The following is a 23,174-nucleotide window of genomic DNA, read 5'->3' on the forward strand; positions in this document are numbered from 1 at the left end:
AGAGACTGAACAGGAAGCCACACTGATCTAACAGAAAAAAAAAATTTAATGATTGATTTGCTTAAGATTTTTTAATTAATTCCTCCATTCTTCTTAGGCATGTAACACCTAGATCAGGTTTTGTTTTGTTTTGTTTTTCCCAAAGTGTTTTGCTCTGCATAGATTAGATTTTATTTTGTGGCTCAGAGGTTCCAAAGCATTTTGAGCTGGAGAATGCTGAGCTCTGATCTGCATGTTTGAAAGAACACTCTATAGCATTTAAAAGATTATTTTGAAAGTGATGCATATAGTGATTGCAATACTATATGAGATACTGAGGACAGTTGGGAGAAAGAGAAAGAGATGGATGTAGAAACTTTCAGAGGTAACATTAATAGAATTTCATCCTTGATTGGATATGAGCATTAAATTATGAGTGCAGAGGGACTCTTCAACTCCTGGTTTAAAAAAACAACATGTAGATGGTTAGTGGAAGAGGTGGATACTGATTCAGTTTGGGACATATGGAGGTTCATGTGCCTACAAAATTCAACCAACTGGATACATACATATCACACGAAAGAAAGAGATATGGAAGTTACCATAACATAGGCAGTAGTTAAGGCCATGGTTATGAGTAGAATCAGGTAAAGATGGAGGACAGAACAAAGAGTTGGCCAAGAATGGAGGCTCTGGCAACATTTCGAGAAACCTCTTCCAGTTTTAGCGCCATTGCAAATCTTTCCCATGACTGTAAACCCTGTACAGGACGGAGACTTGGCCCATCTTGTTTATCCCCAATACCTACCACAGTGCCTGGCACATGGTGAAGCGCTCACTTCGGTTTGGCTATTGGGAACTGGAGAGGGTGCTCTGGTTCAGGAACTGGAGTTACTCAAAGATCAATTCACTCCCAGGGATTATCTTCATCTACGCCTCTTTTAGGGCTCCCCACTGAAGGTGAACTTCCTTTTCCTGACTGACTGTTGCTGGGAAGCCACAATATATCTTGTTTTATTTCTCAGTTTTTAAATGTGTCATCAGAATGATTCATTGGCTAACAATGTAGTTTTCAATTCCTGCATTTCATTTCAGACTTTGTTGCAGGTCTATCCTTTAAGAAAAAAGTAGTTTTAATCATTCTGCTTTATTCTTTTTTTTCTTTTTTCTATAGAGAAAGATGATCTCATTTTTTCTTATAAAACCAGAGGTCTACTCAAAGTTTGGATAGTAATCATCACCAGACTGATGGGACACACGCTCATAAACATGGATAGATAAAGTACCAAAAATCTTCAAGTACTTTAAGAATGGTGTATCTTAGAGCAGTGGACACCATACCAGGGTTGCTTACCCTGGAAGTAACTCAATACTTCCTAAGAGGTACATGGGCACACAAAGGGAAGCAATTTCCAGAACTTCAATTTTTATCTGGCCTCTTGAAGGTGTCTGTGGTGGAGGCTATTGGTTCTGCTTTTGCATCTTCTTCACCAGTTCTCATAAACTTCAGGATGGATCAGAATCATCTGGAACGCTTGAAAACCCAGGTCACTCTCCTATTACCAAAATTTCTAATTCAGCAGGATAGAGTAGGGGTCTTGCACTTCTTATGAGTTTCAAGGTGGTGCTAAAGGTGTTGTTTCAGGAAACAAACTTTGAGAACCAAAGGCTTCAGACAATTAGCCTTTTCCCACTATATGCAAAACAACCACCACATCAAACACACTTCTAATCCATCCTGAGTCCTAGGATGCATTTCCATGCAAGGTGAAAACAGTGAGCAAATGGAAGGGCAAACAAAATGAATTATTCTGATGATAGTGCACAAATAAAATCATTTTTAAGGCAGGTGTTTGCAAAAAAAGTAAAGACTTCATTAAGATGTCAGCTGAAAGGTAATTGAAAATAACTTTCGATAAAATGCTATGGGATTTTTGACATATAATTCAGAAAGAGGTAAAAAAAAATTGAGTAGCAATGTATAATAAAACTATGATTTCCATCATTTTCTTGATGGTGAACAAGTTTTCTCAGTGTTTAAATATGTAAAAACAAAATAGGAACAGAACTGATGCTAAGCCATGACACATTGTAGTTTTTAAGTAATATTTACTCGCAGAAATGTGACTTGGGAAAAAGAGTCCTAATCATCTCACTGAGATATAGTTCTCTTTTTTTAAGATTTTATTTATTTGAGAGAGAATGAGAGAGAGCGCGAGAGAGCACGAGAAGGGGGAGGGGCAAAAGAGAGGGAGAGGGAAGAGGAGACTCCCTGCTGAGCAGGGAGCCAGATGCTGCTTGATCCCAGAACTTTGGGATCATGACTTGAGCAGAAGGCAGACCCTGAACTGACTGAGCCACCCAGCAGCCCCTGAGATAGATTTCTAAGAAAATTTTACAATTTGTATAATTACCTTTCAAGTTTTCTAAGAGCGTAATACTGTTTTGATTAATTGTAAATCAGTAAATTACAATGATATTTCAATATGGGAGAAGATTTTAAACTTTTTACACCTTAATGTTCACAAGAAAAATTAATTTCCAACTTTTAAATGTAAATTTTGATGTATGGATGTTTGATAGCTAAATCAATAGAAGATTTTTAGGTAAAAATAAATGTATAATATTTGTAGAAAATTCCAAGGGGGAAATAGAAATAAAAACAAGTCTAAAAGTAAGAAAAGAAAAAGAAAATGGCTGTTAAAAGAGTGTTTTTCTTCAAGCATTTTTTAAAATGTGTAATAGTAGGTATGAAAACACTATGGTATTTTGATTCCACTGAATATATTTAAAAGAGTAATGTTACTTGTTTATTTTAGCATGGCAATATTTAAAATATGTCAAATATAACATCCTTTACAACTGACTTTATGATGAAAGATGTTTTTGTTGACAACTTAAAATGCGATGGGCATAGAAGTTTTTAAATTTTATATTAGAATAAACATTGTCAAAAATCATTTAAGACTTCCTGCTTTAAGGCAGCAAATTTTTAATCTTCAGGAGGGATCATTTGATAGACTCAGACAGAACTCTGTATGAAATTTTAATTAAAACTCAAGCTTTGCTTATTCTGTAAACACCTCAACAAAAACCATTTCTGTTCTTGGCATTCGCTCTTTCTTGTCCAGCTGGGATCCAAACATACAGAAATGAGTAATAATGGGAAAAGATTATACAATCTTGAATGACTCACTCAAAGACCTTTATAAACTTTCTATTTAGACTTGTTTTAGAAAAGAATAATTTTCCTGAATTCTGGTTTGTTTAGCAAATGGAAATTGCAGCACCATAAAAAAAAGAAAAAGAAATCCCAAATATCAGTACAAAAACGTTGCTGTTGGGACTTTTTTTCCCCCAAAAACCATTTCACTGCATTTGTAATATTAGGAAACACAAAAAGAAACACATTAAAACACTTCGACATCATTGAGTCTTTAGCCACTTGATAATAACTTCTTTGCCTTTTTCTTAAATATATGTTCTCTCGTAGATTATTTTCTTGGGAGATATTCATGCTTAGGTTATGCCCAAAATGTATTTTGAGCCTTTTTGTAACCTATTACATTTTTTTTTTTTTGTCCATTTCCAAACCCCCTAACTCGGTTTTACATGATATATGACTTCTGGACAATTAGCTCAAAGCTAACCCAGCTCTATTTCCTGTACTGTATTGAAAATTCACTTAAGATCAGCAAAGGTCTACTTGCTATCACATTAAAATGATATATCCCTCCCTATACAATCTCTTACCTCTTTTCCATTTCAGCTACTCTGGAAAGACCACCTGTTCTCAGTAGCCCCCAGTGGGAGGGGCACATCCTTCGTCCTAATATGCAACCTAGCCTTTAGAAACAGAAAACCACCTCTGGCTGACTTGGAGTGCGACAAGCCTCCTTAAAGTCTCACTTTGTCCCAATAATCTGGGTATTGGAGCATCCCACGACTCTCTTATTTGCATCTAGGTTGATAAAAAATTTACTTGATGGGTTTATAAACATCAAATAAGAATGTACATGCACAAGTAATGAAAATTCTTATCTACTCCCTTGAGTAATTTCTATTTAAAGTTCTGGGTAAAAGATATGACATACTGTGTGGATATATTATATGTACATATACATTATATGTGCATTGATTGCACATTATAAGGACAAGCTCAGCAAGGGAAAGAATCTCTTCTTCTACACCTAGTCATGACCAACCTCCCATATATTTTTGGCATTCCAAGAAAGAAGCCTCAAAATAATTTTCAATTCACTTTTGCCCTTTCTGATATCGTCTTAGAACATGGACCAAATTATCCATAAGTATATTGGATAGAATGGGGTATAAAATAATCCCCATGGATGCACCCAGTATAAAAACTTTATGTGAGGGATCCCTGGGTGGCGCAGCGGTTTGGCGCCTGCCTTTGACCCAGGGCGCGATCCTGGAGACCCGGGATCGAATCCCACGTCGGGCTCCCTGCATGGAGCCTGCTTCTCCCTCTGCCTGTCTCTGCCTCTCTCTCTCTCTCTCTCTCTCTCTCTGTGTGACTATCATACATTTAAAAAAAAATTAAAAAATAAAAATAAAAAATAAAAACTTTATGTGAGCAGAGACCTGTCTTGGTCATTCACTGCTGAATCCCCAGGGCCTAGGACAGTGCCTGACACATAGGAAGTTCTCAACAAATAGCGAGGGGATGAAAAATGAGGGAATGGATGAAAATCTGTGTGGACAGAAATTTGATGTTTTTGACATCTTCTGATCACTTTTTAGATAGAATCTTCTAGCCAGTAAATTAACCTCCTAAATGTATAACAGTTTGAACATAATATTTTGTATTTTTCTTGAGGATATCACGCACGTTCTGGAGATTACCTGCATTCACTACAAACTAATTTTATGACTTTGGATGAAGGACTTGGGTTTTCTACAGCTGATCTCCTAGACAGTAACAGCACCTCCCTCACAGGCCCTGCTGGGAGATGATGCACATAAAGCACTTGGCCTGGTTCATAGGAAACATTCTGTAAATGTGAAGTAGCTCTCTTCCTATTGCGTGTTTTTTTCATGTTTGAGATTAATGCATAACTGTGTAGATAAAAACGCTATCAGAATTACTCTTTCAGTTTTTGCAGGTACCTAGAAAATCACTTCTCTGCCAGCCACAAAATCACTTCATCCAAGCCAGCAGCTTAACTTTGTGATGGAACTAGACCATAAAAATGTTGGTGCACATTAGCATTTCAAGTTGTAAATAACCAGACCAGTCACAGTATAGTAAAAGAAGGATTTTAGGTTTCTTTGGTGAAACAAAAGCAGGTATAAAAAGTTACAAAGGTTTTAGATTTTCATTCACAAAAAAAAAAAAAAAAAAAAAATGACAGTCATTCACATTTTACACTATACACGTTATAATATAAATACAGGAACGTATTATGTGCATTGTAATGAAAGAGAAAAATTAAACCTAATAGAGGTTACCACAGTGTTGTTCTGTGCTATGGAACACCCAAAGGTGGATTATACTTAGTGCAGCAACCAAGGAAACTTGCTCAGAGACACTGAGGATGATGGCAGCTACTTTTGTTCCTTCTAAGCCAAAGGAGGTTTCATGAAAAAGAATCCATGCTGGGTCTGCTCTTTTTGCATTTTATTTGTTGTCTACTATTCTCAAGGTTGCTCTAACTGAAATTAGGGAAAGACTCCTAAATGCCTTCTTTCCATCACAGGTTTTCTCTTTAGACATAAAATTAAGTGGATAATGATTCAAATTCATCTTCAGCAGTCACTTTATTCGAATAAAGGGGAGAAAACACAGTAGGAAGAGATAGGGAGAAATGTCAACACGTACACTCCACCTAACAGGAAGAAATGCCCACACTCTACCTATAACTCCTTGCTTAGAATGGGCAAACACCATTTGCTGGAAGCTATACATTTTCCACTCTTCTCATTATAAACACTGGATGTGTTCTAGCCATCACATTATTTAATCAGGGACAAAATACCTAGATTATAAGGTCCCAAACTGTGTGGGGGAAGCATAAAAGCTAACACTGAAAAACAACTAGCATACTATGTTCATTTTCAGGTTTGGGGGAAAAATAACATCCAATAAATTAAATCAGTATGGCTTACTTCATTTATTTATGTATGCTTCACAGCTGCAGCATTCATACATGAACATTCAAGACTTTATAAAAGATTAAAATGGTTATATATACAAAATTTCTTTCTTTGAATGTGTGTTGTTGTTTTAACAATCCCCCACCCTCCAGAACCCTTAGGTCTATATCCATTTGAAATGTGTTGATCTGCAACCTTGCAAGTTAGTGTTATGAAAGCCATTAAAAAGGAGACCTGGTTGAGTTAATAATTAGCACTTTGACCCCTAAAAAATGCTCCTGGTCCTAGAAAAGTCCTCCATTCAGGCCTTTCTCGTAAGTGAAGGAAAAGGAATGCAGCAAAGAAGAGTTCCACGGTGCGGTCCCTTGCTCCCTTGGGATCCTGTTAGCCAGGCTTCAGCATCACACGGAAGCACACTGCGCCTACGGCTGACCTGGCGCAGTGACCTGCAAGACCGTGTGTGTGTGTTTGTGTGTGTGTATGTGTGTGTGTGTTAGTTGTCCAGGAAAAGCCGTCCTCAGTCTTGCTGACAAAGGGCAAGTGAAACCATTTCCAGCCTAAACAAACTACAAAAAGCAGCCGAACCAATGATTAAAGACCTCTGAGGCTCCATAATCATCATTAAATATGCCCAAACTCAGTGTGACTTTTTATTTTATATACAGGATTAAAATCAACATTAAATCATCTTATTTACATTGCCATTGGGGCTGAAATTGAGCTTTTTAAATAGTACAGTAGGCTGGTATACATTATAAAATGGTCCGCACTGGAGGCAAATAGAAAACTAAAGAAATTAGGTAGGCTGGAAATGGTTACCTCCTGCCCTCATTTTCTTTCATTTTGTTAGCTTTCTTTTTGAATGCCAATACTTTCATTTAAAACGTTTTGGGAGCACAGCAACCCCAAATGACTGGACGGTGGTCCAAAAATCCAAACCAACTGATAATACTTCTCGAGGTGATAGGAAAGGCACAGGAAGTTAGGACTTTGGCTGAAATGATGAAAACACATGTTCGCCATTTTAGGGATCAGCGCCTGGACTCCTGCCACCTTCGGCTCCAACGGTGATCATGTTTTGATGTATTTATTGAATTGTCCTTTGCTGATGAAGAATTTTTAAAGTATTTCTTAGAGTAAGTCCTTTGGTATGCAGACGCTACATGGAAGGAAAGAAAGAAAGAAAGAAAACACAACAATATTACTTGCTCCATACCCTAAACTACCAATACCGTAGCCGTAAAATGAGGGTGTCTAGTAGTTGTTATAGCACGGTTGTCCATTCTTTCTAAAGGACCACTTACGGTTCATGCAGGTAATTTTAGGCATAGCCCATCTTCCATTTCCTAGGCAACGGATAGTTGGAAGGTGGCGTTGAATGAAACCATCTTTGCAGTGATATCTAATCAGGGAGTTGATTTCATAACGAGGTTTCATCTTTCCAAAGGTCTTGGCATTTTCTACAACAGGGGGCTGGCCGCAAGCAACTAAAGAAAAGTAAATTGAGTTATTGCCAAATAATCTAAATATTTCTATTAGTATAAGACTCTTTTTTTTCCCCCTCTTTCCCTTTTTCTGCTATCCAACAAAGCACCCTCATCAAAGGTAATCATTTAGAATTAAAGAATTGAAATGCTTCAAGAGAAAAACTAAATACTGAGGCTCTGGGCCTTGTTTGAATCTCAGATCATATCACCTTCTATGTGTTTTACTAAAGAACCACTGGGCTAAATGATCATTTATCCAACTATCCATCTGGAAACGTCATTTTCTGAAAAAATTGCAAATTAAAAAGCATGTGTCTCATGCCAACATGTGGCTTGTTGGTATTGTCTCCATCAGCATCCTAAAGTTTGCATTTACTACCCGCCTTCAACTGGAACAATAATGGATTTGTGACAATTAACTATCACAGTCACCTCTCTGAAAAAACAATCTATAATAACATCATAGTTTTAAAATACAGACCAAATATGGACAACATATGGACTCCTAGTGTAAAGAAAATATTTCTGGTTCCCTTTATGTTTATTTGCTCTGTCTTCTGCCTAGAAATGGGGAAAGTCAGGGCATAGCATTCATGCCTCATTTTTGTAATTAACTCATAAATATCAACTCTTGAAAAGGGTAAATGAAGATAAATCTTGGAGTATATAACCATCATTAAAAACCATTAATTAATCATTAAAAATGATTTCATTCGCAATGAAAAATTCTGAATATCAACAAGCCTAGCAATGCAGAAATAATAAAAAAGAAACAGCAGCAAAAGAAACCTTGCATTTTTGAAATTCAAGAATTGAATTTTCAATTCTTTGAAAATTTGAATCAATGGGAAAATTGATTCAACTGAATTTGTATTAACTTACAGTTTAATTCAACATTAGTATGCTTGTTTCAAATTATATACTTCAAAAATTAGCTTTTATTAAGTGATTATGTTTTGTTAAATATCTAATAAAAATATAACTTAACTTCAATGTAATTTCCCTAAATGGCATTCCCTTTCCAATAGTCTACTTTGAGGATTCTGATATCACAAAGCCCGCAGAACACGTTATATGCTCTCATGAAATAATGCAAATCTTCAACGGGAGAATGATTACCAGAAACTTTGGTACCAAGATGTTTGGATGTCAACATCCTAATATCAAAAGTTTACAAATATTAAATTTATTTACATATTCAGAAGGCTGTTTACAACTATATTCTTTTGCAATGACAAATGTGGTTTCACTTAAATATTTTGTTCCTCTAATTTATTTCTGCCTGACAAAACAGCTTGGAACCTATTGACCTCATGGCAAAGCTGTCTTTGAAGAAACACAATCCAAGCATATCTTTTAATTCACATACGAGATTCCACTGAGACATAACCAAAAAGTAAATTATAAAATCATGCTATCTATAACTAACAAATTAGAATAATTGTGCGTGTGAATATTTGATCATCAGAAATTCCTATAAGATAAGCTGAAATTTCTATAAAAATATGTCATTTTCAATTAGTGAACCACACTATGTATATGGATCAATGATAACCCCAATCTGAAATATCTGTAGCCTATACTAGTCCAGATACTAGCAAGTATCAGATAGAATGAAACCAAAGAGATATAGAAGGTTAAAAAACCTATCAGTTAGATAATTCGTTTATACTTGATTATGTGCTTTGCCAACAAATTAAAAGTTATTATCAATGTACAGATTTCTTCCAAGCCTATTTATATATGAAGACTTATAATAAAGCTAAAATAATTCAATGAGTGTGGCATTGGAAAGGACAGGCAAATAGACCAGAAATAGACCCACACATATATATGCTTGACACTTGACAGAAGCAACATGGCAAAAATAGTGAGGGAAAGGTAATTTTTTCACTTGGATAGGTGGGTATTAGTTTGGCTAATACTCCAGAGAGTACATGGGAAATCAATTCTAGATAGTTAAAAATATAGAAAATGTAAAAGGCAAAAACTATAAGACATTTACAAAACAATATAGAATATCTTTCTGACCTTAGAGTAGGTAAAGATTTCTTCGGCTACAAAAAGGTTTGAACCATAAAGGAAAAATAAAACAAAGTGAAAAATTCGGTTCATCACTAAATACCGCAGGGTAAAAGTAAAACAATCTATAAACTGGGAGAAGATATTTGCAACATATATAATTGTCAAGGGATTACTAATGAGGATACAAAAAGGATGCCAATTAATCATCATATAAAAGAAAAGCAATCAATTAAAAATATAAGGAACAGATACGAACAGAAACGTCATAAGGGTTATAAGTGAATGACGTATATAAAATGATAATCAGGGAAAAGCAGCCAAGAAAATGCAAATTAAATCACACAAGATAACATTTTATATCCACTAGATGGCAAAAATCTCAAAGTCCAATAATATGAAATGTTAGAGAAGATGTGGAGTAACAGGAACTCTCACATATTGCTGGTGGGAGTGTAAATTGGTACAACTAGTTTGGAAAAAAATAAGCATTTTCTAGTAAATTTGATGGTACATATAGCCTATGAGTCAGCAATGTCACTCCTGGAAAAATCCCCCAGGGAGGCTCACAAAGAATTACTAGGAACAAGTTTAAGAATGTTCTTAGAAACACTGTAATAAAAAAAAGAAACACTGTAATAGCAAAAACACTCAAGATAACCCAAATGTCTACTGACAGGAGAAGTGGTAAATAAAATATTATATAGTTAGTTATACATAAAATACTGCAAGCAGCAAAATGAAGAAATACAGCTAAATGTATCAATATGGATAAATCTCACAAACAGTGCTGAACAAAAAAAAAGCAAGTCACAAAATGCGTACAGTATGACTTTACCTGAAGTTCAAGAATGTGCAAAACGAAGCAATCTGTTATTTACAATTACAAGCTTGTGTGATAATGTTAAAGAGAAAAGTAAGGGAATTAAGTCATTATGTATGGTTGGAATTGGGAAATAAATAGATGGGATTGTAAGGAACCTGCAGGATGCTCCAAAGATACGTGGCTGGTATTCACTGTGTTCTTAATATATATATATATGCCTCTGAGAACGTTGTTACCAAGAACTACTAGCATCTACTCAAGAACAAGACATGACTGAGAGAATCCTAGAACATGGAAGTGAGGCTGAAGCCCCCCCCTACACCTCAGAGAACAAGACAGACCACATCAGTGGGCTAAGAGTAGGGGTTACACGCTGACCACTTTGCTCCTCGCCCAGGACCCTGCAGCACCGTGTGGAGAGGTCTTCCCTGAGTCCCAGCTTCCCCTGGGAAGACCACCAGCCTCCCCCGGCACCGTGGGATGCTTTGCTGGAGGAGCGCACTGTACTACAGAGATGATGGGGGCATCTTTGGGGCCCAGCTACTGGGGCTCTGACTGTGACTGTGAAGTGGGGAGGGGCTGGCAACAACCAGCACATGGGTCTTGGCAGAGCAGATTCATACCTGCAGTGCCTAAGTCGTAACCCCAGTCGTAACCTCAGGCAGCAGCTTTGCTCACCTGCAGAGCCAAGGCAGAGGCACACTCTGATCAGGAACTTGGCTGCGTACAGATCTGCCTGATTCAGATCCTCGAATGAGGAGTTTTGCCCCCCTCGAGCCTGGTTTGCTCACATCCCGGCAAGGTGCTGAGTCACAGCCCCACCTGCTATGGAGAATCTTCCAGCAACTCTGACCAGTGGGGCTGATGACAACTCCAAAAAACCCAATTAAAAAAAGGGCAAAGGGCCTGAATAGACATTTCTCCAGAGACACATAACAGGCCAAGAGGGACATGAAAAGATACTCAACATCACTAGTCACTAGGGAAATGCGGATCAAAACCATAATCACCTATCACTCATACCTGTTAGAATGCCTATTATTAAAAAGACAAGAGATAACAGATGCTGGTGAGGATGAGGAGAAAAGGGAACCCCTGCAGGACTGTAAATTGGTACAGCTACTAGGAAAGTTGGAGGAAGTTTGGGGGAATCCTCAAAAAATTAAAATAGAACTGCCATATATCCAGTAATTCTGCTTCTGGGAACATATCCAGAGGTAACAAAAATCCTAACTCAAAAAGATACCCGCACGCCCGTGCTCACTGCAGCACTGCTTACTACAGCCAAGACAGGGAGTCAACCTAAGTGCCCACCAAAGGATGAGTGCATAAGTCAGCTGTGCTATATATACACAGGCGTCCGATGGAATATTGCTCAGCCATAAAAAGTGGAATTCCATCATTTGTGACCACACGGATGGGTCTGGAGGGCATTAAGCCATGTGAAGTAGGTCAGAGAAAGAGACATACTGTATGGTTTCCTTTACATGTGGGATCTAAAGCAAATCTAAAAATCTAAATATGTAAAATCTAAAACAAACAAACAAAAAACAGGAAGAGGAGAAAAAAAACCAAACAGACTCACAGAAAAGAAGATCAGACACGTGGTTACCAGTTGGGGGAAGGAGGTGGGGGATTTGTAAGTGGTCAAAGGTACAACAAATTCCAGTTATATGATAAATAAGGACTAAGGACTCAATGTAACATGATGACTGTGGCTAACACTGCTGCATGATGTGCAGGAATAAAATAATAAATCCTAACAGTTCTCATCACAAGGAGAACATTTTTTCCCTTTCTTCTTTTCTTCTTTCTCTTCTTTTTATCTATGTGAGAAGATGGATGTCAGCCAACCTGCGGTAATCATGTCACAACACATGTAAGTCAAGCCACCACGTGGTATGCCTTAAACTTAATGTCAATTATGTCTCGGTAAAACTGGGAAAAATGTCTTTTACATATACTGTAATCCTCTTTCCAAGTATTTAATTGAAAGAATTGCTTAGGTCTGTCTGGTTGAAGGTGTCTAAGATAATCTGAAAAAAGAAACGAGTCTTTTATAAAAGTCTATAGGCATTTATAAAATTCCCCAGAGTATTGATTACCAAAAAGTTAAGTCTCTATGACTAAAAATCAGACGGTAGGAAGATAAAATAAAATAATCGTTTTGTTTGGTTTGGTTTTCCCTTTAGTGAGGTGGAGCCGATGTTTTCTAAATCTCTTTCCCCCTCAGGAAATGTAAACCAACGTGTTTTTGTGAAACGTCTGTGGGTCTGTAGCTGTAGGCTGTGATGGTCACCCTGGGGGCAGTTCTCTTCCTCGCCCGCCCCCCCCCCCCCCCAGGGATGGGGGTAAAGTTGAGAGACACTGACGCTTATTCCAAAGCAGAGAAGGTGGATGTGGATGGAGAAGACTGTTACTGGCATTCAGTGCCTCGAGGGCAGAAATGCTGCGAAACCGTCTACAGTGCACAGGACAGCCCCCACAAGTAAGCATTTTTCTGGACCAAAAGATGAAGAGTGCTACTGTTGAGAAACCCTACTTTAGGGTGAAAAAAAAAAAAAAAAAACAAAAAACAGGGGAAATAGAAGAATGTTTGACCACAAAGGGGAAAGCATGACTCCAGGGAACATCTGGAGATCTAACCAGGCAAACGCCATTCTCTCATTGAGACAAACAGTTCATTAAAGACTTCTGATGCTAGAAGCAGGGAAAACAGCAAATACTTGATTTGCTATTTTCACAAGTCCTGTGGCAAAAGTGCCCGAGTGATGCACAGAGCCAGGGAAGCCGCTCACACAGAAAGGCTGTTAACAATCATTTCTGCTTTAGGTAAGAGAACAGCAGAGAGAATGACCCGGCTCACAGCTGAGTTTCATCCGAGCTCTCTGCATCTCAGTGTTTTCTTTCTTCTGATAGAATGTCTTACTATTAGAGTTTAAGTCTTTGCCAAAACATCTACAGACTGTGTACTTTTAGTTGATTATTTTTTTTTATCCAAAGACAAATAAATCAAGTGGATTTCATATTTTGCATTTGTACTCATACTTGATGAAAAGGTCTGGGTACATTTAGAGGCTAAATTTTCATGTTCTAACACCATTATCAATTGTAAGCAGGTTAAAAGATTTTGATGGAATTCCTATTTTTTAAAGGAAGAAGTCTACACAGCGTGTCTTGGAAATTCAAACAAATTGGTCAGTAATGAACACTTTTTAAAATCAGCATTCTTCATTTTATCTGTTTGATGTTGACTAAGCAAATCTCATGACAGAGCTTACATTTCAAATGTTATTATTTTATCATGTGTTGAAGGTATCAACCAGAGATACAGTAACGTTGTTTCCGTGCTAGGAGCTCCTAAGGGAATGGTTAAAAAATTCAAATGCCTACAAAGACCAGGCATTTTGCCACAAGGAGAGAAGGAACAAAGCTAGAGACTACAGTCCCCACGGAAGGAGAGCAGTGGTTTTCAGCTCCAGCACTTCAGAGCACTGATAAATTTGAACATGGACCAAATGGTACCAGTTCTAATTTTTTTTGAAAAGTAAAAAATTCAGATCATTTTATAATATATCCCAGTTTTTAAATGTTGACAACTAATTTTTTTAAATGTTCTCCTCATCAGAATAAGCAGGTGGATAGGCTCTTGGACTTCCACTTTGTTTTTCTTAAAGCTACTGCCAGGTAGTTTTTTTTGTTTTTGTTTTTGTTTTTGTTTTTGTTTTTGTTTTTTTAATATAAATGCTACATTGTTATCTTAGCATCTGAAATCTAAGGTAAAGACACTACTGAAAACAAACTTCAAATGTATTGGAAGAGCGAAATATTCCAGGGGCAGCAAGAGATGCTGTAGTGACATCCAGTTCATGTCTTGAAGTAATAAAGTGGATTTTTTCCTGAATTTGCTTGATAATAATGCAGATTAAGTGTGCATTATTAACTAATCATTACCTGTTCCTTTCTTGCAGGTATAAGTGAGATGATAATTGCAGGGAACATCATTCCACTGGCCATTCTCATGCCAAATGATTACAACACAGTCCTCTCCAGCAGAAAAGAAGCTGTCTGGCTGGTTGGGCCTCCAGTTCTCATATTGCTGTGAAAATGGAGGAAGAACAGAGTTTAACTTGAGACGTAAAAAGGAGCAAATGATAAGGTGATAAACCTCGACGTCACAATGGAATTAGAACAACAACAACTTCTTATGAACTATCTAGCTAAAATCATTCTAATGGTAAAGAAAGAGATTTTTACACTGAGTGGAAAATATATTATGTATCTCAAAGTCTCTCTTCAACAAATATGTATTTGCCCCCCTTTAGCAATGAGATACATCTGAGAAATTTTGTTCTAGTTATCCTAGATTTCTAAATATATAATCAATGCTCAATTTAAGAAATTTAATCATGTTATTATTATTAAATGTAACAATATTAGTGGAAGTAGAGAAAAGAATCCCTAATCTTGTGACCCTGTCATGTTCCCTCCTAGGCCTTAAGTGCACATGTAATGTTATGTAGTTGTGATTATAGTGCAATAGGATCTTCATTTTTCCTTTAACATCTTTATCACTATAATGTACCTTTTCTTGCCTTATTGTGCGATTGTTTTTATCTAAGTTCATTAATTTGGTTTAAAAAAATTGAGATGTTTGCTTTATTTTTTATAGTTACCCAATATACATATACCCATCATTTCATATTTAACCTTCCTGAGAGTAAGGCCGTAGATGTGATTCCTATGTGCACCATACAGTAAAGTTTTGGTTTACGATCTAAACTGGAAGTTGTATTGTTTTAATAAAAACATTTATCACATTTAAGCATATTGATATAAACGATAAGCTTTTAAAAATATATCTTACTTTAGGGCACTGGGCAGCTCAGTCTGTTAAGCATCTGACTCTTGGTTTCGGCTCAAGTCATGATCTTATGGGCCCCATGCTCAGTGGGGAGTCTGCTTGAGAGTCTGGCCCTTGCCCCCACTCACAGGTGTGCAGCACGTGCTCTCTTCCACCAAAGTAACACCTGTCATTTATTTAGCACTTATAATGGATGAAGCTCTCTACTAGGTGCTTGGTATGTATTATCTCCTACAAGAATCCAACAGGATTGGGGTAACTTGGGCCTCTGAGATGCAAAGCACTCAGGACTCTGAGGTTTACATTCAATTTCTTAATACTTTAAAATGCTTTTCCATAACTAGTAAGTATATGAAAAACACAGGCCCTATGCCTATTCAAAAATAATAAACTTTGGACTATAATTCAGAGAGTGACCTTCTAGTTTTGGGTTCCTTGTAACTAGAATGTGATATGGGACACGTTTATTCAGTGTCTTTCTACCTTTCTGGCTCAACTTGAGAATCACTTTTTCAATACGCTTTGCCTACTGTCATGTTGTATATCACATCTAACGCTGACAGCACTGGTGGAGACAAACTGCCTTCACTTAGTAGAAGGACAGGTTCAGATTTATGTGAAGATGGCTAATATGACTATCTTTTCCATGCCTACAGATTTGTAAGTCTTTCCTTGAATTATATTTAAAAGAAGTCTGTTGTTTAAAACAATGAATTGAGAGATTTTATTTGGGAATGACAAAGTCCAAGAAGAAAGAACTGTATGAAAGACGAAGGCAACTGTTTCCAATTCAGGGCATGCCCCCCCACACCCCAAAAAAAGAAAGAAAGAAAAAACATAACATCATGGCTACTCTTACGTCTTTTAAAACCATATAGTATATAGATTAGAAAATATTTGTAATTTTTCTTTCTTCTCAGAAAAACAAATAGCTTTTAAAACTAAAAGTGTGGCCAAAACAAACAAACAAACAAACAAACAAAAAAAAAAAACAACCTTGATCTTTGATAAAATCATTTGTGTGAAGATCTAAAGTTTGAAAGCCTATGGATTATGAGACTTACTTACTTTTCCTTCAATCTCTTTGCCTAGCTTTGCTTTAAAAGCCTCCTGAATCATGCCAAAATTAAGATAGGAGATAAGAGATCCCTGCTATGTAAAAAAAAAAAGTTTTTGGAAAGTAATAAAATGCACAGAACCAAGGTAAGCTTAATAAAGATATTGTGGTTGTTTTGTTTTGTTGGGGGTGGGGGGTTGGGGTTTGTTTGTTTTTGGCAAAACACAGAATGAAAAGTGTTTTTATTTTTCTGGTAGAAATCCAGGAATTATATGGACTGAAATCCAATTCTAGTAGCCTCAATGGTACCGCAGAGTTACTGCCCAGACAGCCTTGGGTAGGATGTTCACAGGACCATACTCACCAAAGCATCTTTGACTGGCAGGTCTCCCTGCAACCAGGAACTGATATTTGCTCTAAAATGAGTTTCTAATTAATTCTCTATTTTCCTTTTCCTTGTGAACTTCCCTTCCCTTATCATCTCTCACCCTCCACCCATGAAGCCTTTTTTTTTTTTTTTTTTGCATGTGTGTGGTTTTGCTATTCTTTTTAAATAGATAATAAGGAAATGGAACAAGAAAGCAGAGATATAAATCATATTCAGCCTGTTGCTGATACAGAACTAAGTGGTCTTTAACAGACAAAGTAAAGCAGGATCAAAATAAAAATGATTAAACTAAACTAAATTAAAGTAATAAAGGAATAGGAATTCCTTGAAACTAACAAAGATCTGTATTTAATATTTTTAATGGCCAAAGGTTCTAGAGTTCCCCAAACACTTATGTATTTTGGAGCTCAATAATTTCTAGGTTACTTTCTAACAAACCTCTTATAGGAAATGAGTAAAGAAGTCCTCAAAGATGGAAAATTTTCCAACATCTCCATAGAATGTACAAACGTGCAATGCTCCCTGCTTCCTTGTCCCTACTCACACTGCTCACATCTCTTCCTTGCTTTATTTGTCTTAACAACTATTAACTTCTAATGTCCTGTATAATTTATGTATCATATTATCTTCTTCTTAGTAGAAATGTAAGCTCATTGAAGACACGAACTTGGGGTTCTTTTGTTTACTAGTATATCCTCAAGGCCAGGAATTATGCTTGGCACACACTGGTAATATTTAATAAATAATTAGATATTTGGGAATAGTGAACAACAGCCTGTGTTGCAGTCTTCCTTATCCATTTCTACTTCTAATCGAAGATGTTTGCTGCTCCCAAGTGGCAATAATGGCGAGACAGGCAATAACCATTCTGGAAAACAGTTGGTAGGTAATACCTATCACGAGCCTCAAAAAGTTCCAACCCTTAGACCCCCAAATTTCACTTCTAAAATTCTATCCTAAAGAGTAATCAGAGATGTAAACAATAGTTTATCTAAAATATTACTTATACTAGCAGTAAATGGGTAAAAATCTTTTGCAGTTAATATATACTCAATAAATTATGGCATGGGTATGGTCAGACAAGTGGCATATTATATAACCATTAAATATCTTGTCTGTGAAAAATATACAAGGAGATGCAAAATACTAAAAGAAGTGTTAAGTTAAAATTAAAAAGCAAAATGCTAAAAATACACAGTGATCCAAATTCTACACACTCTCAGATACAGCAGCATGCGTGTGTGTACCCATGTGCATGTCTCTGAAAGACCAAAGGAAATGGGACTCAGATATGACAAAGTTCATATCTGAGTTATATGAGACAGAGATGATTTAGTCTATACATTCTTATATGCTCTCCACCTCCCTAGAGTGAGCATGAATTATTTTTCTAATCAGTAAAAACGAACATGGTAAAAGGATTTATGCAGCTCTCAGGAAGAAACATAAATTTCTTAGCTAACCTTTTTCTAATCTAACCTCAACAAACAGCACTTCAACTGACCAGTTACTTGACTGCCACTGCAGCTGACGTTCCCTCCTGATCCGAACAATGACCGTCTCATTTTCACAGTGAAATGAGATTCAGATTCCATGCCACTAAAGTGATTCTCAGGGCTTAAGCTGCCCAGACTCAGACCTCTGGTAAAAGATTTAATTGTTTTTGGTGGGAATTACATTTGGCTTGCAACAGTGATTTAAAACCTGCGTTCTGTGTTGTTGCTTGGCTGAACTGTGGCTTAATGGTGCGGGACCAAACTTTGGGCCTGTGGTTTTTACAAGAATGTCTGATACCCACAGGCATGTCACACTATTACCTCATATCTGATAGCTCCATTGTGCAGATTTATTTTGGCTAGGATGCTTTGATTTTGCTCCATGTTATTGCCTAACTAGCTTAGCAAAGGAAACTTCAGTGTTCTGAATAACTTTCTTTGTTTCCTCTTGAATTCTTTACAGCTTTATTTTTAATATCACTTGCGAGGGAAAGGGTATAAAAAAATAAATCATTGACTTCAGGTTTAATAATGTATTTTTTTCACTAAAGTTAAACGTTAGAAAGAGATCTCTCCTCAGGAAATCAATTCGGAGTTATAAGAATGTAATAGAGCCTCTCTCATACAGGCAGTGTCTTATACACACAGAAATGTAGATTCTTGGAATGAGCAGAGAAATATGCCCCACTCCCATCTTGACATTTTTCTCTTCATTTGGGATTATAAGCAAATGCCCTGGGTAGTCTACCCTAGATCAACCTCTTCTAGGGCTGGATGGACAAACTAAGAATTATTCCAAAAAGCCAGCATGGTTTGCAGAGAATTCATTTCAGCACCATTGACAAAGTCAAATGCTGATCAGACCTCTGCACGTTTGTCTGTGTCTCGGAGACTCACGTTCATCAACCCAAACCCCAAACTCTCACTGCCTCCCCCAGAAACCAGAAAAAAAAGTCAAGACTGTCTAAAAAGAGAATTCTAAATTACTTTGCATTTTCACTCTCTTCGATGGCAGAGAAAATCATGACATAAAACTCAACTAGTTGATGTAGAGGAAAACCAGATCAAGGTATACAATTTTCTACATATTCTACAACAGACTTGCACTTTATTAAGAGGTAATTATTTTATATCAGTGTGAAATTCCTTAATGTTATATATCACATGACAAAAGTTACTCTTAGAGCTCCAGTTAGATGACCCTTCTCTGTCTCTGTAAAAAACAAAAGTGCCGAAAAAGACAACCATTTCAAGTAAGTTGGACTTAGTAACTTTTCAGTTATTGTTTTCTCTTTCTTTTTTCCCCCAAATGGGTTCAAACAAGTTGGCTGCCAAAAGCATAAAATGATTCAAAATATCTTGGCCAGGGCACCTGGGTGGCTCAGTCGGTTAAGCATCTGCCTTGGGCTCAGATCAAGATCTCCCTACTCAGCAGGGAGACTGCTTGTCCCTCTCCCTTTGCACCCCCTACCCTGCTCATGCTCAAATAAGTAAATACAATATTTAACACACACACACACACACACACACACATCCTGGCCAAAATCCAACAGCTAAGCATGCATGCTTCTCTCATATGAAAATTGTCTCTCCAAACCAGAGAATTCATGTTGAACCAATCCTAATACTGAGAGGAAAAACTCAGAATAGATCCAAAAGTCTATGAAACTTTATATATGCTTAGTTTATTTTCTTCCAAATAATCTGTATTTCATTGTCAAAAATTTGTTTCTGTCTCACATTAATATAAAAGCGAAGAATTAATCCGCAGGTCTTCTGGAGCACACAGGACTTCCCTGCCTGCCAAAATCCTTCACTCTCAGAGAGTGACCTCAATTCCACAGACCTACGAGGGACTCGACTAATTTTTCTCAAGCAGCATGGCTGAAGAGCTATTCTCTTCTCTCAGCTCTTTGCAAATCTCCAACTTCATTCCATAAACACACCGAGGAGGGTAAAGTGTGTGAGCATTTGGGGTGGGCAGGGGGTGGAGGTGGGGGTTTCTGTTTTTGAAGGTTATTAGCAATCTACTAAAGTTAGACAAGGTTTAAGTCCTTTCAAGTTAAATCTCGGATTATGTAGTGTCTAGGAGTCCCAAGTATCATTCAGAGATACCGGACGATCTTTTATCTTTAAAATACACACCACACGGCCATGATCAATGGCCCTAAAATCTCAGCAGATAACTATAGTGTCACAAGCATGAGCAAAACAGTCATGATAAAAATGTAATGTGACTAACTGACCTTTTCCTTACGCAAAGATGGATAACTGTCTTTTTTCTGAAGTTAAAAAAATCATTTCAGAAACATAGAAGGCCTAGAAATAAACCAGTTGCTTTGCTTTAAAAAAGGAGTTTCTTGAGTTCAGCTTTGAGCATGGCTCTCAGTGAGAGAAATGAAACAAGATATCCAGTATTAATCAGTTGCTGCTGTGACAGTCCCATCCCAGCTGGTCCTTTACTGAATACACATACAAGCAAATCCATTTATGAAGAAAAATGCAAACAGCTAGGTGGTGAAAAGGAAAGACTGGAGCAAGGAAGGTCCTTGAAGCACACAATGACTTAGTCTTATCCCTCCATGCAACATTCCAAATAGTATGTCTTCCTGTATCAAGTTAAAAAAAAAAAAAAAAGTCTTTACAAGAGAATGTCACTTCAAAAATCAAAACTTTGCAGGTACAAGGTCATGTTTCAACCTCTAGTGGAGAAAGAAACTCCAGAACATTAAGCTCTTGTTTTTGATTCCCTTTTATCAGCATCTTAAAATGAAGAAGACTCCAAAGCAACTGGTCCTATCAAAACTTAATTGACAATTAATCCTTCTCCATAATATTTGACCCATTTCCAAGTCTTTTCATTGAGTTTTTACAATTTCTTAACTTGTTCAAATAACTACAAAGAATAATCAATGGCACTAACTACTTCCCTAAAAAGTTAAGATACTCTTTAGAATCTCTTGATTTCCCTTCCTCTCCACTGAAGAGAAAACAGAATTTTCACAGACACTAGACGAAACTGAAGTTCATCTTTTTGAGATATAAGATTGACCACTATCTCTCTCTCTCTCTCTCTCTCTCTCTCTCTCACACACACACACACACACACACAAATATAATACTTCTTGGCCCTAGAGAAGAATTATCCAAGATCTTTAGAGATGCCCCTATTTCTACAGATAGGTTCTCACCATAAATACAACACAGAAGATTCAAAATGGTTAAATAGAGAAATAAATAGCAATAGGACTCTTGAGATGCTAAAACTGAGCTGTCCGTTAGATTTGATAGCTCACTGAACAATTCTTACACACTAGCCGACCACTGAGTACAGTTTGAATTTGTGCCTGAGAAAAAATACATATTATTTCATATTGTGGATCTGCAGAGTCTCTCATGTGTAACTGAAACTGCAAATCTTGAGTCTGCAGCTGCCAAGGGCCTTACTCTATCATCTATTTATTTATGTATCAGCTACTTATCCACATATTTGGTTGTGATTTTTCAGCTTAGATGGAGTCACTTTTTATTCTTAAAACTCACTATAATGCAGATCACCTTAAATGGCCAATCAAGCCTCTATATTTTAAAACTCTTATGGATTTTGCCAAGGACACTGAAACAATTAAACACACACATTCCATTGATAAAAAACCATTCTTGACATTTGTCCAGTGAAGCTGTCCTATGACATAATGTATTATTGTAATTGTTGGGAAGACTTACTAAGTCCTCCAGCTATAATTCAGAATCTTTTTCCATGAGCAGGCCAGTCACTGCTTTCTAACTGCTCCCCCTCCCCACAAACACTGCAAATTTAATTCACTGTGAAAAGGTTTCATAAGAAAGCTAAACAAGTTCTCTAGGTTCACCGATCAGTGGACCTGGCCAAGGAAAACTTTCCACTGTGTCCTATGACTGTGTATGAAGTGAAGATATGGGAAGGACTGGATCTACTATTTGCCTTGGTTGCTAGGACTTAGCACGTGACTCCATGTGTTAGCTTCACACTGCATTTGAAAAATCATCTAATTTCACATTCAGCTTTCCGGCTCACAATATAATGCAAACCATACTAGAATCTTTAAGCTCAAAACTGCAGGAACTTACTTCATGGGGAATACTACTCTTCCTAGATCTAAGCAGAGCTCTGCAGAGGCGAAGTCTTGAAACACAAAACACAATACGGCCACTAGGTGACACTCTCCACCCATGATTATATTAGGAATGGCCACCTAAGTCACTTAGCAGAATTTACACCACCTCCCAAATCATGACTATTCGCTTCATGTGGCTGGATTAAAGGGTTATCTGTGATATGTCCTCTGAGTTTGTGAGGGAAAGTTTGAAGAGAATACTTTGCTGGATGGACCTTCTGCTAAACCGTATTTACCAGTCTGGTTGCCTTCTCTTTTATGACAGGTCACGGCAGCTATAATCTGAATTTTTCTATCTGACTGGGAAGTTCATCCACAATAGTTTTTCTCCATTTTGTCTTTTGAAATGATCAGATTATTTATATTTACATCAATGGTGACATCATATCAAAAGCAAAGCCATATGTGTAATATCCACCCCAAATCCTCGCAACAGGGCAGGTGGTAAGCAAACACCCATGCATGCAAATCAGTCTCTACAGTGTGATTCACATGTAGGTTTGTTGTTGTTTTTAAGTAAAAACCCAGTCTAGACTAGCCATAAAAAGTGGCACCTGTACTAAAAGCTGATTTCTGTGTATACAAACCCCTCTCGTCTCCTGGAACGGTCAGTGTCGCCCCTGGACTCTCACAGCTACAAGTCATACCCAAGGCAGTGGACGCCAAGGGGAAACAGATAACCAGCCACCAAGTAAAAAAGCAACCTCTACAAATAGAAAACACTTCTGAGAGGACTGCCTCCCCATTTGAAACATATGCTGATAAGAAAACTACCTTTTCA

The 23,174-nt window shown here is 37.1% G+C and overlaps 1 protein-coding gene across 4 annotated transcripts in view; it reads right to left on the bottom strand.

Annotated features, from left to right (window-relative positions):
* Positions 1-5,741: 5,741 nt before the first annotated feature.
* The window catches only part of VCAN (versican), a 110,680-nt gene continuing 93,247 nt past the window's right edge, over positions 5,742-23,174 (bottom strand). For all 4 annotated transcript variants that reach the window (XM_077866086.1, XM_077866083.1, XM_077866085.1 and 1 more), the window contains 3 exons: positions 14,386-14,530; positions 7,401-7,583; positions 5,742-7,255 (listed from right to left, as the gene is read on the bottom strand). In XM_077866086.1, the coding sequence (XP_077722212.1) occupies positions 7,128-7,255; positions 7,401-7,583; positions 14,386-14,530 (456 nt within the window). In that variant the 3' untranslated portion in view covers positions 5,742-7,127. The remainder of the gene's footprint in view (positions 7,256-7,400; positions 7,584-14,385; positions 14,531-23,174) is intronic.

This window comes from Canis aureus, chromosome 2, assembly GCF_053574225.1.
Source record: "Canis aureus isolate CA01 chromosome 2, VMU_Caureus_v.1.0, whole genome shotgun sequence".
NCBI lineage: Eukaryota > Metazoa > Chordata > Mammalia > Carnivora > Canidae > Canis > Canis aureus.